The sequence below is a fragment of the Vicugna pacos genome, chromosome 16 (assembly GCF_048564905.1).
Source record: "Vicugna pacos chromosome 16, VicPac4, whole genome shotgun sequence".
NCBI lineage: Eukaryota > Metazoa > Chordata > Mammalia > Artiodactyla > Camelidae > Vicugna > Vicugna pacos.
The window spans coordinates 42,067,552-42,084,470 of record NC_133002.1 but is presented as its reverse complement, the minus strand read 5'-3'; the positions used below and the strand labels follow the sequence as shown (position 1 = coordinate 42,084,470).

At 54.3% G+C, this 16,919-nt stretch overlaps 1 protein-coding gene across 10 annotated transcripts in view; it reads left to right on the top strand.

The window, feature by feature from the left end:
* LOC102525314 (unconventional myosin-XVIIIa) overlaps nucleotides 1-16,919 on the top strand; it is a 91,386-nt gene extending 74,467 nt beyond the window's left edge. For 3 of the 10 annotated variants that reach the window (XM_072939004.1, XM_072939005.1, XM_072939006.1), the window contains 8 exons: nucleotides 610-726; nucleotides 920-1,003; nucleotides 1,447-1,584; nucleotides 3,633-3,818; nucleotides 4,205-4,344; nucleotides 5,091-5,135; nucleotides 8,330-8,452; nucleotides 9,717-12,274. In XM_072939004.1, the coding sequence (XP_072795105.1) occupies nucleotides 610-726; nucleotides 920-1,003; nucleotides 1,447-1,584; nucleotides 3,633-3,818; nucleotides 4,205-4,344; nucleotides 5,091-5,135; nucleotides 8,330-8,452; nucleotides 9,717-10,989 (2,106 nt within the window). In that variant the 3' untranslated portion in view covers nucleotides 10,990-12,274. Of the gene's footprint in view, nucleotides 1-609; nucleotides 727-919; nucleotides 1,004-1,446; nucleotides 1,585-3,632; nucleotides 3,819-4,204; nucleotides 4,345-5,090; nucleotides 5,136-8,329; nucleotides 8,453-9,716; nucleotides 12,275-15,536 lie in introns of those variants that run through there. The other 7 variants (XM_072939012.1, XM_072939009.1, XM_072939013.1 and 4 more) reach the window with 5 other exon arrangements.

Sequence of the window (16,919 nt, the reverse complement as noted above, 5' to 3'; positions counted from 1 at the left end):
CGGAGGCTTCCCCAGCTCCCCACAGCCCGGTAACAAGATGGATGGGGCAGAGAAGGAGCCAACGCAGTCATTTTGGTTTGGAATTACAGGCTAATAGATTCATTCATTTCCTGAAGCTGCTGTTGGCTGTCTCTTCCCTTCCCCCCAGGAGTGGACTCGCTGTGGGGGCTGGAAGGCCGGGAAACAGGCAGTCCCAGAGAAAACAAGAGTCCATGCCAGGAGAGCTTCACAGATTTGAGGGGTCCTTCCCTGGGGCCTGATGGGGGCAGAGTGTGCACAGGTTAGAGCTTAGATGCTACTGCTAGGAGGATGTGTCGCTGGTTCTGGACCGACCTTTTCTGCCTTCTCATTAGCCTTCAAAGAGCTTCGTTATTTAGCCCAGGGTCTGCCTGAGTGGCGAAGACAGCTCTTTCCGTCAGCTCCCAGCCCAGAGCAGGACAGGTAGCTCTCTGAGTATCACTGGTCCTGGCACCTACTCCCGCAGGTGGGCCTGGCCCCGTCTTCAGCCCCTCCCGTTGAAAGTGGCCTGGGGGAGGTTCAGTCTTCCCACTGAGGACCACCAGGCACACTAGGCCTAATGCTCTCTGATCTGTCTTTGCCTCTGTCCAGCTGGAGGAGCAGCTGAGCCGTCTTCAGCGGGAGAAGAATGAGATCCAGAACCGGCTGGAGGAGGATCAGGAGGACATGAATGAGCTGATGAAGAAGCACAAGGCAGCCGTGGCTCAGGTACCTGCCCAGGAATGCCCCTCCACACCCTGCATCGGCACTGTCCTCTGGTCCTCCTCGTAGACCCCCAGCACAGCCACTTCTTTTGGGAGGTCGCAGTGCCTGCGTGCCCTGGCCCTCCATGTGGGGTGGAGTGAGCCAAATTTGGTGCTTGTAGGGGATCCTGCTTCTTCAGCACTCTCTCCTTTCCCAGGCCTCCCGGGACCTGGCTCAGATGAATGATCTCCAAGCTCAGCTAGAAGAAGCCAACAAAGAGAAGCAGGAGCTGCAGGAAAAGGTAGAGACCAGGGTCTCCCTTAGTAGAGACAGGGTGCCAGGATTGCTGTGTGTGGGGATGAACCCTCGAGTTCACAGACCAGCACCCGCTTCTCTCTGCCATCCGTCATCCACAGAGCATCGTCAGCAAGTGCAAAGGCCTAGGCTTAGAGCCATGTCACCGTAGCAGACATTTTGGCTTCCGCTGCCTCGTTTCGCATTTCTATTCCCTCTCTGGTCCTTAGCTTTCTCCTTTCTCTCCAAAGGGCAAAATCCATGCCAGTGCTGGGCCAGATGGGGAATGCCTCTGGCTCAGGGCCCCATCCTTCCACCTCCCTTGGGCATCTTTCCCTCCCTCGGCCTTCTAGTCACCATGGTGATCTTGCAGCAGGGAAGGGGGGACAGACCCTGCTCCCTCCCTTTCTAGGCTCAGTTCTTTCTTCCCTTCCTGCCCTGCACCTCCAGCTACAAGCCCTTCAGAGCCAAGTGGAGTTCCTGGAGCAGTCCATGGTGGACAAGTCCCTGGTGAGCAGACAAGAAGCTAAGATCCGAGAGCTGGAGACACGCCTGGAGTTCGAAAGGACCCAAGTGAAGCGGCTGGAGGTGGGTGCACACTTCCTCCAGTCTGGTCCGCAGTGAGCAGCAGGGCAGAGCAGCCCCAGCAGCTGGAGTCACGCATGCTCAGCAGAGCTGGGCAGGCCTGCAGCCGCTCCTAAGAGGCCTCTGCCAAGCTGCCAGGCCAGCTGACAGGGCGGGTGCCTTCTCCCCCGCCCACCCAGCCCGCTCTCTGGGCATCACGGAGCCTGCCTACTTTACATTCTGTTTCCGTGCTTGCTTTCTGCCAAGGGACCAGAGCAGCTTAGCTTTTCGTCTTCATATTTTCCTCCACCGTGTGCTCCCTGCGCCAGTCCCCTCACTGCTCTCTGGCAGGGTCATAAATATGCAGCGGATGGCGCCACTTCTGCGAGGGCTGGAGTCTGTCCTCTCATCTCACTGCTCGCTCTTTCTCCCCCTTCCCTTTTCTTTTCCCTTTTTTCCTCAATTCTTCCCACTCTTCCCATCTCTGCTTTTTCTCCTTCTCCCTTCATTATCCTTCATTTTTGCCCCATTCTTTCTTCTCCTATGTTTATTTTCTCCCCAATCTCATTTCTTACCCTGTCCTATTTCTTCCTTTCTCCCCACCCCATTTCTCCTCTCCCTCTACTTTTCATTCTTTTCCCTTCAATGCTACTCCTTTTCCTGTTCACCTCCTTCTTCCCTTTTCATCCCTCCTTCCTCCCAACTGTAATCTCCATCCCCTACATTTAATCCTTTCGGTTCTACTCTCTGGAAGCCAGTGTGCTCCAGCCCCCTCCCTCTCCAGCAGAGCAGGTAGGACGAAAGAGGCTTGCAGAATGATCTCTCTGGATTTACACCCCTCTCGCCCTATTTTAAGTTCTTCTTCTCCATCTTGAGCATGTAGATGTCTGTCTGAGCACTGACGGGCCTCCAGGAGAAGCGTGTTCAGGGTGTGGGTCCTGAGGAACATCCCTGCCACCTCCCCATCAACCCTTAGTCAGTGGAGCAGGCAAGAGGGTGGGGATGGAACCAGGTGACTTTGGGGCTGGCACTGGGCATCAGAGGGCATCGATACCATTGACTTAGGAAGAAAATATGGCTGAACCTCCTAAGACAGGGTCACAGTCCTCAGGAGAGCTAGAGAGAGTTAGTCCATGTTCTGCCTTGGTGATGTTTTGATTCACATTTTACATACAGGAAGGATTCAGTACTTTGCCTGAGGTCACAAAGCTGCCAAAGGGCAGAGGAGGCCATTGGTCTGGTGGATGTAGGGCAGACCTGCTGCATCTGCCTTCTTTTCTTGTGGGCCCCAATCCCTCTCCTCAGCTCTCTCTCTCATTTTTCCTTCTGCTCAGAAAGGCAGTTTTGTGGTCTAGACACACAGAATGTTAAGCACATATGGCCCTCAGAGATCATGTGGCCTAGTTCTGTTGTTTTAGAGACACAGGGCTGGGGGCCAAGAGTGGAGAACTAGGATAGGACCAGAAGCAGGACTCTTCCCTCACACTCTGCCCCAATCTCCTAGACATTTTTCGCTCAGCATACTATGGCCCAGAAGGGAAGGATGTGTTCAAGTTTCTGGGGAAAGAGAGATTCATCAGGCTTAGAGGGCTGGCTTTGTGTTTGGCATATGATGACTGTTTAGTCTCCTTCTAATACAGAATTCTTGGTAAAGCCATTTACCTCTGAGCACAGGATCTAGCCTTTGGAGCTTCTGGGTTTAAGGTCTCTGAGGGAAGCCCTGCTGCCCGTGGAGGCCCCACACATGGTGTCAGTATGGACAGGCCCAGGCTCTAGCCAGAGTCCTCCTCTGACCTGGGTGGTAATGATGATAATGGTAGTATCTTTCATCTTCCAGAGTGCCTTCACATACATTACCTTGTTTGGTCCTTAAAAGACCCCTGGGGAATAGGTATTATTCTCCCCCTTTTACGGAAAGGCAAAAGAAGCCACCTCTGGGGGCTTTAGTTGCTTGCCCACCTAGCCAGTGAGCAGGGCAGCCGGAGCTGGACCCAGGCCTCCCGACTCCAGAGCTCTGCCACACCCTGCTCTCTGCCTGGCTGATGGGCCTCTCTTCCCACCGCCCTGTCCAGAGCCTGGGCAGCCGGCTCAAGGAGAACATGGAGAAGCTGACCGAGGAACGGGATCAGCGCATAGCAGCTGAGAACCGGGAGAAGGAGCAGAACAAGAGGCTACAGCGACAACTCCGGGACACCAAGGAGGAGATGAGCGAGCTTGCCAGGAAGGAGGCCGAGGCAAGCCGCAAGAAGCATGAACTGGTAATGCCCGCCCCACCGACCCCGAGGCCTCAGGCCGGCAGCCCTCTGAGAAACTACCAAGCACACACCTCACCCCTGGGCTGGTAGGGGTGGGCCCCATTCTGGGGAAAGCAGAAATTTAAGGGCCATGGTTTAGAGAATTGAAGGGAAGAGGACATATCGAGAGCCCTGCAGGCGGGCCAGGGGGCCAAGCATGGTACCAGAGTCTCCATCAGGTAAAGCCAGGCCCCAACAGCCTAGCAACATCAGAGAGAAAACCCTGTAGGCTCACAGCAGCACCCATGTAACTGTTGCCTGGCCCAGAGAGACTGAAACCGGCCTTTTCTGGGGCAGCTGGATGAGAGACTAGCCCTCCTGTGGACTAGACTGCCCCCTCTCCCTCCTAGGAGATGGATCTGGAGAGTCTGGAAGCTGCTAACCAGAGCTTGCAGGCCGATCTGAAACTGGCATTCAAGCGCATCGGGGACCTACAGGCTGCCATTGAGGATGAGATGGAGAGCGATGAGAACGAGGACCTCATCAACAGGTGAGGGGGCCTCGATGGCTGCTGGGGCTGGCACGGAAGCCCTCGTGACCAGGTAGAACGGCTGCGACCTTGGTCTCCCCGCCGCTGAGCCACCAACCCACCCTCCCGTAATTGCCAGACCCCAGCATGGACCCTGTCCTGCAGTGGCTGAGGGCAGGACAGGTGCTGCCCGGGTGAGACGTCCTCCCCTCTTCCTCCTGGTCCTCCTCCCCAGGCCTCTCAGGGACCTGGCTCTCCAGCTCTGCCTGTTCAAGATGAGTTATTCCCCCATTTAACTGCATTTCCGATGGCGCCTGCCCCACTCTGGGGAGAGCAGATTTAAGGGCCATGGTGCCTTGTTACCGTGCCAGAGATTTTCTCTCATAAAACCCACCCAGGGAATGGTTTAGGAGAGACAGATTTGTAGTCTTAGGCTGAGGAGGAAGTCACGAGGCAGGCAGACCGACCGTGGGGTCAGGCCCTGAAAAAGCTTCCGAGGCTGCCCTGGGCAGACCCCCAGACTTGCCCCTATCCCACATGGACCCCATCCTGCTCCTGGGCCACCCAGGGAGCCTGCTCCTTTGGAGCAGAGGAAAGGTGCCCGAGGAGGCCTGGACCTCCCTCTGAGGACAGCACTATCCTGCGGTCCAGAGCCATGTCTTCCTGAGGAAAGAGGGGTCCTCAACTGAGGGGTCCATCTTGGTTTGCCGGTTGACTTTTCTGTCTTCTTCTGGCCCCCATGCCCACCATTTTCTTTCTGTTTCCAGTTTGCAGGACATGGTGACAAAGTATCAGAAAAGAAAGAATAAACCGTGAGGACTGGAGCGCACGCGCTCTCTGCCTCTCCTCGCGTGGTGTCTAACCACCCCTAACACTGGGCTCCCGGCCCCGCTGCATGCCGCATGTGGACCCACAGCCTCAGCTCTTCCTCTGAGCTGATCTCTCACGCTAACATGGCTGACTCTGTCCTGAGGGAGGCAGGGCGGCGGGCTGGGCCCTGCATCAGATGTAGAGGGGCAGACAGTGAGGGTGCCCTGACACTGGAAGGCTCAGCCGGCCCTCACACCGTTGGTCGGCAGGGTTGGGGCTCCATCAGAAAAGAGAGCTCAGCCTCATGGGGTGGTACCCACAGTCTGCCTTCCTGAGCTTCAGCCCTCTCCTCCCTCAGAAACCAAGTGTAGCCACTTCCTGGCCTCCTTATCTCTGGGGAAAAGTCTGATCTGGATTTATCCACATCCTTGGGCTCCTTTGGAGCCTGAGCTGCCTGAAAGAAGTGGGTATGTTTCGCTTTGAAAGGTCCATCACCTTCTTTTGGCAGACAAGGGTAGAAGGTGAGGGGCATCTAACAGGTTCTTGTTGGAGAAAGCATTCAGGCAGCTAATCACGGGCTGCTCTGCCATGGCAGGGGAAGGGAACGCAGCCAGATGTGTTTACTTTACTCCCTGTGGGCACCACGGGCAGAAAGACGCCCCGGGCATTTGTGCCAGTGCTGTCAATGAGGTGGCGGGGAGCCCAGCAAATCCACCCCATCTCCATTCCTCCTTTCTGGGTGGGAGCTAGGCCTGAGGTGCAGATGTGCCGGCCTCCGGGTGCATCTGGGTGATCCTCCCTCAGGTTGGACAGGGCTGGTCTTAGAGGTTGTTATTCTAGTGTGGCATTGGGTCTCCTCCCCCACTCTCTCTTGTCTGGCAGGCCTCCTCCCCTGGCCGGGATGGGCTGGCAGGCAGTGCAAAGGACTCCGCGAGAGCTAATGATAAATGTAATAGTGTGTAACAGTGATAGAGGGCCGCTGGAGCCCGGTTGTCACACACAATTAATATCCCCCGCCGTTCTGTCTCCGTTTGTTTGTTCCCCCGCGATTCGGCTCCCAGTTAACTAATAGCACATGAGCCTGGACATAAATTGTATTTGACGCGAGGTTTAATTCCAACCATTTAAAATTTCAACTGCCCCTTGAGCCTGCCTGCCCCTGGAGTTTGTTTACAGGCCTGATTATTTAAGGAAAAGAATCCAAACTTCCTCTATAGGCTTAAGACTAAAGGGAAGGCAAGGGCAGGCAGGCCAGCTTCTCAGCCCATTCACTGCTCTGAATATAAGGAGGCAAATTCGTATTCCAGGCCCATGACTGTCTGTCCCCAGTGTGTACCAGCCCTGCTATCCTTGGGCTGTAGGAGCTTTGAGGGCTGATAAAATGTGCATTTAAGATATATTCTAAACTATCGCACATGCACACACACACACACCAGTGTGCACTCACGCAGGCACACGGGGCATGGGATCCTAGCTGGGTTCCGCTGATGGCAGAGGGTGGTGTGGGTCTTTCCTCAGCACCTCTGGGCCCCAGGTCCAAGTTATTGAGCAAGCGTGCTAAGGCGGGCAGAAAAATAATGTTTCGATTTACTTAGAGATACAGTTGTTATTGCCATAACCTTAATGAAAGCAGTAAACAGCACAGTATTAAGGGAGATTTATACAGAAACGCTTTTAACATGTAGGCATAGATTTTGCGATGCATACAGCACCTCCTTTCTAAAGGCAATCAATATGGTTATGAACGGCGGTGATAAATTACAGGCTCTAAAGCTAGAGAAGGAGGTTTTTTGCACGGGTGTATAAATTAGGTGGTATTGGCGTTCCACGGGGCCCGTGCACCATAGTAAATCTGCCATGCTCGGACAGGCACAGGGCTTGCATTAGCCGTTTCGGGGCTGTCTCCTAAACTCCTGTTTACCCGGGGCATCAGCCAGCCTCGTCTTTGTTATAATTCTGTGTTTGACAGAATCCCATAAAATATGCCTCTTTATTGCCCACCCCACAAGTCATGCTGCCTCACAGCCCTCAGAACAGAGTCTGGTGGTTTCCTCGGTGTGTGTGTGTGGTGTGTGTGTGTGTGTACGCACACACAGGCATACATGCACACACGCACACGCCTGTGTGCCTATTTATTCAGGAACATAATTCAGGAATGGGGCTGCTCCTGTTGACATAGATGAAAGGAAATTTATATCAAGGAGAAATCCTAGCATATCTGTAGCAGGGAATGTGGTGAGCAGACATTTTGCAGAATTCTAGAAGCATTCTCCCTCAGAAGCTGTCTCTAAGCCCTTGTTGCTTTCTGAGGAGGTTGCCATGATTCCAGAGTCAGAATTTGACTCCTTCCTGCTTTCCTGCAAGTCGAGAGGGTTCAGGCCAGCTTGACCAGAAGGAGCCCTGGGGAGCAGGAGCTGGAGGTTTCCTGAGGGAGGGAAGAGGGGACTGGAAAAGACAGAGCCCTTGTCTGGAATTTTCTGGTCCCCCCTGGATCTCCAGGGTGCAGCTTGAGTTCTGAAGCTGTTGCCAGCCCTGTGGGAAATGCTGCTGCCCTCTCCTTGTCTTTTCTCTGTTTCTTGAGAGCCAAGGGAAGTTGTGGGATGGGTCTGAAATATGGACTGTGCCCAGGTTGGCATTGCCCTCAGCTCAGGAGACTCCAGGGTCAAGCTCACCTGAAGTCATAATGAGGCCCTTCTCTTCTCTGCTCCATGGCCAGCAGCCCAGTTCCTGCAATGAAAGCACAGAAAGTGGCAGGAGCTGTAGCCACGTTCTGGGGAGTGGGCAGACAAGAAACAGCAGAATAGGCCTCAGGGAGGAGCTAAAGGGCCCAGGACTCCTCTTTTTAATCGAGAGCCATTTATCTGTAATTGAAGAATGGACAATCTCCCTGTCGTTCTCGTCGGATTGGCTGGCTGAACAGCAGCCTGTCGCAGAAAGTGGGATGGAGGTGCCTCCATACTCCTCAGGGCCTTCTTGGTGGCTGTCACACAGCGTGGCTTGCTGAGCCCAGTCACGGTCCTTGTGAATGGCGTGCTCCGTCTAACCTCTCTTGTTCTCTCTGACTTATTGATGCGCATGCTGCCCCGCACCGCACCTCTGCCCAAGACAAACCTGCTGCCACTTTAGTGCTGCCTCCTGGGCCGAGGGTGATCACCTTTTCCCAGCCTTGCCTACCTTTCTGCTCCTCATCCCACAGTGAGGGGGACTCCGATGTGGACTCGGAGCTGGAGGACCGGGTCGACGGGGTCAAGTCGTGGTTGTCGAAAAACAAGGGGCCTTCCAAGACGGCTTCTGATGATGGCAGCTTGAAGAGTTCCAGGTGAGCATGTGGCCTTAGCTGGGAGGAAAAGCCACCTCGTGCCCTAGGGATGGATTGGTAGCGCCTTGATCCTAAAGAGGGCGGGCCTCATACCGCCTGCGTCTCTCTCTTGCGTGGTGTGTGCGTGAGGGACCCAGGCCCACCCCCGGCATGTGGAATGAGAATAGGATGTTCCAGTTTCTTTGTAGTCAGGGTCTGCAGTGCCCTTATTTTCCCCAGGCAATGTTTTCTTACCAGGCTCAGGGCTTTGGTTTTGTATATGTTTCACCTTACCCCATTTATTCACTTAACAAATATTGATCAAACTACCTGATAGTTTGGGCCATTGGAATCAAGACAGGGTGACACTGGATCCCACAACCCTGGACAGAGCTGGTCCGGGCCAGCCATGGATTTCTGAGGTCTTAGTAGGAACAGCAGCAGAGAAGGCTCTGGTTCCTCTGACTCCATCATAGCTACAGACACAATTCTGTCTGTCTCTGCCCATTCTCTTCTTCCTCTAATCTTTTCACTTGCCCCCACCCACGTCTTTCTGCTGACAACCATCCACTGGAGGGATTTACCTATTCTCCAGCCCAGTCACAGTCTTCAGATCACACAGCTACCTGGAACCCAGACTCCAATTTCCATACCTCACCCTCATCCCTCTGCTCCCACTCCTGTGGCCACTTCCCTGCTGGCTCCCCCCTCCCACCTCAGAGCCATCCTGATCCCCCAAGGCATACCCTGCCCAACTCCCTCCCAGAGACAGTCGATGGGCTGGATGGAAAAAATAATCCCTCTCCTTTAAGTCCCCTGAGGCCCCTTCCCAAGTCCAGCCCCTCACCACAAGCACCCAGCGGCCCCCTCTAATTGGTTTAATTTATTCGGCCAAACAACATTTTGTTATTGCCGATAATGCTGCCTTCCCCGCCCCACTGCCGTTCACCACGGCGTGGCATGAGGCTCCAGGTAGTTGACAATGAAATAAATTGAACTAAACGTTTTAGAGGGGAAAAAGTGATGAAATAGAACAATAGTCTAATTTACATGACATTCTCCATGAAGCTATTTTCACTGACGCAAATTATTTTGCTTCATTTCCTCCGCCGCTCTCACTGCCACTTTGCCAGGGCTGCTGCCGATTTCTCCTCCTTTCTCCTCCCTCCCCCTGTGCCTTTATTCTCCAGGTTTAACACGAACTCTCTTTCTCTCTCTCTCTCCCTGCTGCCCCTAACCCGCTGCTCGTGGTTTTCTCCTCCCTGGCCTCACCTCCCTCTGGCAGAACGGCCCTCAACACCCAGGGGAAGGAGGGCAAAGGGGTGGAGGAGAGGCCGGCCTCAGTGCTGAGCTCCCTGAGCTATCGGAAACGGCTCACCCTGAAGGACTCCATCGGGGGCACTGGGGACGAGGATTCACTCTTCACCACCCTGAGTGAGCGGGCCGCCTCCCCCGAGAGGCCCCCCCGGAAGGCCCGCGGGGGCCCCAGGGAGGAACCAAGCCAGGGCAGGAAGTCTTCGGAGCCTGATGAATGCGGCTCTGTCTTCTCTGGGGTCGGGGGCCGTGCCAGCAGGGGGCTGGAGAAGCGGTGGGGCTCAGACTTTGACCGGGCCTCAACCGTCTCTGCGCCCGTCAGCCGGGCCTCCTCGGCCACACGGCGTGGCTCCGGTGAGGACGGGACCCGCTCCTCCATGAGCTTCTCGCTATCAGGCTCACCCAGTTCCCGCCGCAGCACCTCCCGGCTCGACAGCCTGTCGAGGACCCTCAGCCCTTCCTTGAGCCGGGCCTCGGCCCTAGGTCGGGAGAGCCCCGATTCCCGCCTGTCCCTGGGCCAGAGCTGCCTGGATGATTGGGACGATGGAGCCAGTGTGGCCTTGAGTGAGGCCCACTCACAGTATAGCCACCCGTCGCTGGCCCGCAGCCTGTCGGTGCCACCGCAGCCCCGTGTCTCGCCTTCTGCCAAGAATGAGCCTCTTGGCTCCAGCATCCGCCCCGTCAGCCGTCAGTCCTACCTGGACCCAGACCTGGAGGCTGCCATCAATGAAGTCTTGAGCTACAAGCCCGTCCCATTCCACCGGAGGAGCCTGGAGCCTGACTCCGAGGATGACGACCGGAAGAGCGTCCAAAGTACCCGGAGTGCCCAACTGGACCTTCCAGAGCGGTCCACCAACATCCGCCGCTCAGCCTCTGCCGCTGATGTCTCCCGGTCCCACAGCAGCCGGAAGAGCCGGAGCAAGAGAAGAAGCAGCTCCAGCTCCAGCTCGAGCTCAGAAGATTCTTCGGAACACAGGCGGCGGAAGAAGGGGCGCTCTCGAAAGAGCAAGAAGAAGTCCAAATCAAGAAGAAAGAGAACAGAGACGGAGTCTGAGTCCTCCTCGTCGACATCCAGCGGCTCTACTGCCTCGGGCCACAGCCGCTCAAGCGTGAAGAAGGGCCCAGCTGCAGAGAACGAGGAGGCTGGGCAGGTGCACCGGCCATCTCGGAAGGAGGAGAAGAAGCGCAAGAAAGAGGTGGACAGCCTGATGATGCGGTACCTGTACCGGCCTGAGAGCGACTAGTGCAGTAGGTGGTGCCTGGCGTGGGGTGCAGAGCATGGCGTGTGCCACTCGGTGTGAACTAACGTGCTCCCTTCCCACCCACCACCACCCAGGCCCCTCCTGCATTCCTCTTGGGCAGACTTGGCCTCAGAGAGCCTCCTGGCCACCTCAGGGAGCAGGGGCCAGCTGAGCTGGTTAGTCATTCTGAGCCCTGAGCCCAATCAGCTGGGCTTGAGGGTGATATCAGTCACAGTTCCTGCTTATCAATTCCTTACCCTGGGCCAAGTGCCACCCCCTTCCTGATACTTGCCACATTTTGTTCCCTTAATCCTCACACTAACTCCATAACAAAGGTCTGATTAGCCCCACTTCATAGAAAAAGAGGAAGCCAAGGCTCAAGGAGGTTAAGTCACTTGCCAAGGTTACGTAGTTAATAAATGACGTTGCCAGGATTCAAAGAGTCTTTTCAACTTGCTATTAACCACTCCTCCATAGGACCCAAGGCAGAGCACATGGCCAAAATGTTTCCTGTGTGGCTGACAGCATGCATGTGGGAGCTTCTGTCCATGACCCTGACAGGCTGGGCCCAGGAAAGAGCTCTAGCTGACCCTCCAAGTGTGGGCTGGTGCATCATCAGCTATTAAGGGGTCTTTTGCTCAGCTCTCCTCGCATCCAGCAGTGTTACCTTCCACTCTGGGAAGGATCTCAAGCCCAGGAGTGCTAAGCTCACAGAGCTGCCGCCTCCACAGCACCGCACCCTGCAGCAGACCTGGAGATGCCTGACTCTCTCCCCACCCCTCCCACCTGAAGCCCACACATGGGTGTCACCTTGTCTTAGCTCATCTTGTAAAGTTTTAATGAATAGAAATTAGCAGCTGCTGAGTGACAGCCCCCTCCTGGTTCTCCTGCCTCCCCCAGCCTTCTCCCTGTGGGAAGGGAGATCTAGCTGTTAGGCCCTTTATGCCCACACCCCTACCCGGCAAGAAAGGCAAAGACTGACTCATTGGAATCCCATTGTTGCCAGTTTCCCTAGTGGGCGGTGACATTTGGATCACCGTGGTAATGTGAAGCTGTTTTCAGCACAGTATCCTCCCAGGGCAAGCTTGCTGCTTCTCTGGTGGTATGACCCCAGAACACAGCCCCCTGGGGCATGGGCAGTGTTTCCTAGATGCAAGAACTAACACACACCTGTCGCATGCTTGTGGGCTTCTCGTGCAGTGGAGCAGCTGAACAAGCATGCTGACTTGGGCTGGGTTCTACGGAAATGGACCAGTCATGTTTTAAGGAATGGAGCCAGTGGAAGTGAATGTCACCTGCAGCTGTTTAGAGGTGGTGATGGGATGGGATTGGGGGAGGGGGTTTGGGAGAGGCAGAACTTGAACCCAGACCAGGCTCATGGTCAACTCAGATTCCTTGGGCCCTGAGCTGCTCTGAAACCAGGCCCTTAGGCTGAGTCCTGCTCTGTCGCTTCCCCCATGTGGCACATGGTTGCAGGATGCTCTGGGAAGAGCAGGAAACATCTCAGTTGCACTAGGGAGCTGTTGTCAGTGGCACAGTGAGAAAAGACAGGAGTCATAATATTGTGTCTACTGCCTCAGCCTTCCCCTCAGCAGCCCTGCTGAGTGCCCTGCTCCCCCAGTGCAGGAAGTCAGCTGATGGGCCACAGAGGGAAGTTTGGAAAGCAGAGGGGGCCTGGCCCTTCTGAGCACTGCACCAATACCTGAAGAGAGAGACATGGACCTGGCCAGGCCATCCCACACTGACCAGCAACTGGTGCATTTCAAACCCCAGTGACTCAGCCCATGGTCACCCTTGACCCTGCAGGAAACAAAACACAAAGCCTGTTTCTTTCCTCAGCCACCAGCATAGTTTCTCTTGTCCACCAGGAAAACAGTAGTCCTGAAACCCTGCACACCACCACCTCCAACGAGTATTGGATTCACTGCTGGGAGATGGGCACCCAGCCAGAAGCTAGCCAACCAACATGGAGCTGGCAGGACCTAGTTGGACTCAGCATGAACTGGCTTTGGGTGAACAAACTGGCAAGAGTGGGGGCAGGGCAGAGTGGTGGCTTAGCTTTCCACCTGGCGATGGGGACCCGTGAGAATTCAGAACACGAACTCATCCATAGCAAAGCAAAGGGAGGGGGCTGCCACCCTGGGCTTGCCCAGCGGGAATTAGCTTATGCACCAAATCATTTGTGACAGCATGGAGCAGGAGACACTGGCTTGTGGGGAGGAAAGCTTTTTAAACAATTTGGTTAAAATGTTCAAACTGCAGCCCTGACTCTTGCCCTGGGGAAGGGGCTAGCTGCCTGTTGTTGGCTCTCTGACAGCTGTGGCAGTAGAAGCCATGAAGGAGACTGCCTAAAGAGCACCCAAGGTGGGAGCAGGGGGATCTTGTGACTGCACAGAGCACGGGAGGGAGGCCTGGTGTTTACCCCTCCCAGCCGCCTCTGCTACTGCACCCAGCATCTGGTTGGAACAGTATTGAAACCCAGCTGTCATTTATCCAGGTGTCTGCCTGGCAGGCACAGGAATATGGAAGTGGGGGCTGCAGCCGCACTCTGAGGAGAGGTGTGAGAATGGAAAGGAGCACCCCATTTGCACCTGGGTCCCAGACCTCTACCGTCTACCTCACCCCTCCTCTGCCCACAAAAGAACCCCACTGAACTTGCACAAAGCCAGTCCTTCCTTTGCCCAACAGCAGACCTTAGCATTGGGTGCCCAGAAATTCTGTCTGAAAAGTGAAAATAAAATCAGGCTCCCACTAATTCAGAATTCAAACAACCTCAAAGCTAAAATAACCCCAATTTTTTCTATGTTGCACAGTCATCATTAAGCTTTGTAATTTTGTCCCTGAGACACCCCAGAGTCTTTAAGTGCCTTTGGCCCATCAAAGTAAGACTCATTTATGTTCAGTCTAGTTTGTATTAAATGTGTTTTGTGCTATTCTGATTCCTTTAAAAATGGTAATTCATTCATGAGAAATACGATAACTATTAACCAGACTGCCCCATTCCTGAACCATTTTGCATAATTGAACATGTATTCTATCAGGCTCTTCCTTCTCCCCAGGGAGAGCAAGAGAGACCTATCTTTACACACCCCCTGGGCTCTCACCCAGGCCTGTGGGGAGAATGCAGGTTTTGTTGTGTTTTCTCCTGTAGTCACTGGTCTGGCAGTGAGGTGGAGTCTAAAAGGCTTTGAAGTCTAAGGTCCCAGGTTCAAATTTACATACTGGCTGTGTGACCCTGGGCAAGATGCTTCATCTCTTTGAACCAGCTTCCGCATGACATTTCACAGAGTTATTGTGAAGAATAAGATAGCACATTCAGAGCGCCTAGGACAGTGTCACACACAGGAGGTACTCAGTGACCAAATCCTTTCTTCACTGCAGTTGGAAAAGCTTAGAATGTGATTCTTTCTTGCGGCATGCTGTTTCCTTCTCTTTTGATTTGGAGATAGAAGAACTACAAAAGGGCTGGTAAACAAGGGCCTTCCTCAGATTCTTAAATCAGAATTGTGGACAGCGGGATCACAGAATTCCTGTTTATCTGAGATGAAGCTCTCTGGAGTCTGTGTCCCAGAGAGCACAGGACAGGGACCCACTGAGTGCAGCTCACTGGTAGGGGTGAGCCACCCTGAGCTGCATTTTCTCCAACAGTGCTGAAATTACAGTGTGCTTGGACTGGCAGAGGCAGCGGAGGTGGGAGGGGCAGGGGAAGGCTGCGCTAAGGTTTGGAAAAGAAAGGAGAAGGTTAACTGGAGGTGGAAATGAGGTCCCATCCATCCTCAATGCCATGAGTCTGCTCCATCCAAGGGTTAATGCTTCTTCACATCTTGGCTGGGGGAGAGTTTAAGACTTACAGTGGCCTGATGAAAACTCTACAGGGTTGGGTTATGGTTCCACAAAAGGGATGACTATGCCACCCTGAAACAGAGGTCTTGCCAGCTCCTACATCCTGAGTCTCCATTCCTTGTGAGTAGATGATGCCATGATCAAGGGCAGAAATTCTCACTGGCCTTAGGAAAACCCAATTAGGCAAAAGGGTTATGATCTGGGAGAATTCAATGGGGAAAGCCCCCCATTCTTGGAAGGAATCTTTCTAGGAATAACTTTACTAAGACAGGTTGTAGTTGTGTAATCACCAGACCTCCGGTCTCCAAGTCGTTGTGGTCCATGGACTGCATGTATCAGAATCTTCTGGGGAGGGAGCTGAAAAGGCAGAATTCCTGAATTTCACTCAAGAGCTAGCAAATCAGAATTTCTCAGGGGGAGGACCGGAGGATCTGCAGCTGATTCTTAACACATGCAAGTGTGAGACCCACTGCTCTTGGCATCAATTTCCTCGGAGTTGTAAAAGTTTTCAGAGTCAAAACGATGTGCTCCTTTCTCTTACTGCTCTGAGTATCTTCTGGGGAATCCAGGGAAGGTTTGTACTCCTCAATTTGTGGCCTTGGGGGAATACTGTGACAGGATTTGGGGGGCCTCCTCAGGACCAAAGGCTTTGCTGCTGAAGGTAAAGAGCATCCTTCCTCTGTGACCTCATTCCTCTCTCCCTGCAGCCCCACCAGCTACTGGAAGTCCCTTGCCCCTGACCGGTCAGATGATGAGCACGACCTTCTCGACAGCACCTCCAGGCCCCGATACTCCCACAGCTATCTGAGTGACAGCGACACAGAGGCCAAGCAGACCGAGACCAATGCATAGCCCAGGGGAGTGATGCACACCCCTCCCACCCACAGCCTACCGCTGCCTCGGCGCCTCTCCCGGGAAATGGTGGGGCACGAGTCTCCCCCACCTGACTGTGGACCTGCATGGGAAACACCGACCTTCTTCGGTCAGGGGGCTTCCAAGGCTGTGGGTACCTGAAGTCTCTACGTGGAAGAGGTGGGGGGAAAAGCAGTTCTGAAAAAACTTTCTGCTCCTGCCTTAGGCCACCTTGGGCGATAGCAGGTGGCTTGGCACTGCATGGAGCCAGCAAGTTGACCTCCATCTCAGCCCCCAGCTCAGGGACAGTGGACAGATTGCCTACTGGGACGTTTTTGGGTTGCTGGGTCCATGGGGAGGAGTTTGGGGAGGGAACAGCAATTTCTTCCCCCTGGCTTGGGGTGAGGGCTTTTTCTTCTCAGTGCCTGCTGTCTTTTTCTTTTTAATTTAAATACTCAACCTCTCCATCGCAGCTGCATCCCTGAGAGTGGGAGGGGGTTGCGGTGGCAGCCAGCCCGCCTCCTCACACCGGGAATGACTAGGGGAATCTCAGCTTCATCTTCACTCTTCAGAGAGCAGTCTTTTCTCTGTGCAGCTGGAGAGACTGGTGAGCAGAGGTGGATCCAGGTTCTTAAGAGTCCTCGTGGGGAGGGGCTCTCAGGTGCTTCTGGGTTTGGGGTGAGCAAGCCTACACAGACAGGGGTGCATACGTACCAGCCGGAACTTCCAGCCCCCACCCCTCTTCGTCTCATCAGTGTGTTAAGTGCAATGACCTATTTAAAAGTAAACCCATTCCACCTACACCAGTTCAGGGCTTATCCAAGCACTGCCTCCCACCCCTCTGTCCAAGTTTCCTGGATGACAAGCTCAGCTTAAGAGGGAAGACCTTGGGTTGAGGGCTTGTGATCAGAAAAACTGAAGATGGAAGTTTTGGTCAGTACTAAAGTATATTAGATACGAGTCCTCACCCTGTGTCCTGAGCCTGAGTCATTTTTCTTCTTCCAGTCACCTTGCCCACACACACTTATCCTAGACATGACAACATGTGGACCGACAGTCCCCGCCTCCACCCTAAAGGTCATCCCACCACCACCACCAGACTCGGGGGCCCAAGGGCAGTGCCTGGTGCCGCTCCCATCTGCTGTCCCCCTCCTTTCCTGCAATTGGTTTGTACTCATTGGGCTGTGCTCTCTTCCCTGTTTACCTGATGTATGGAAATAAATGTCCTTTTCCTCTTG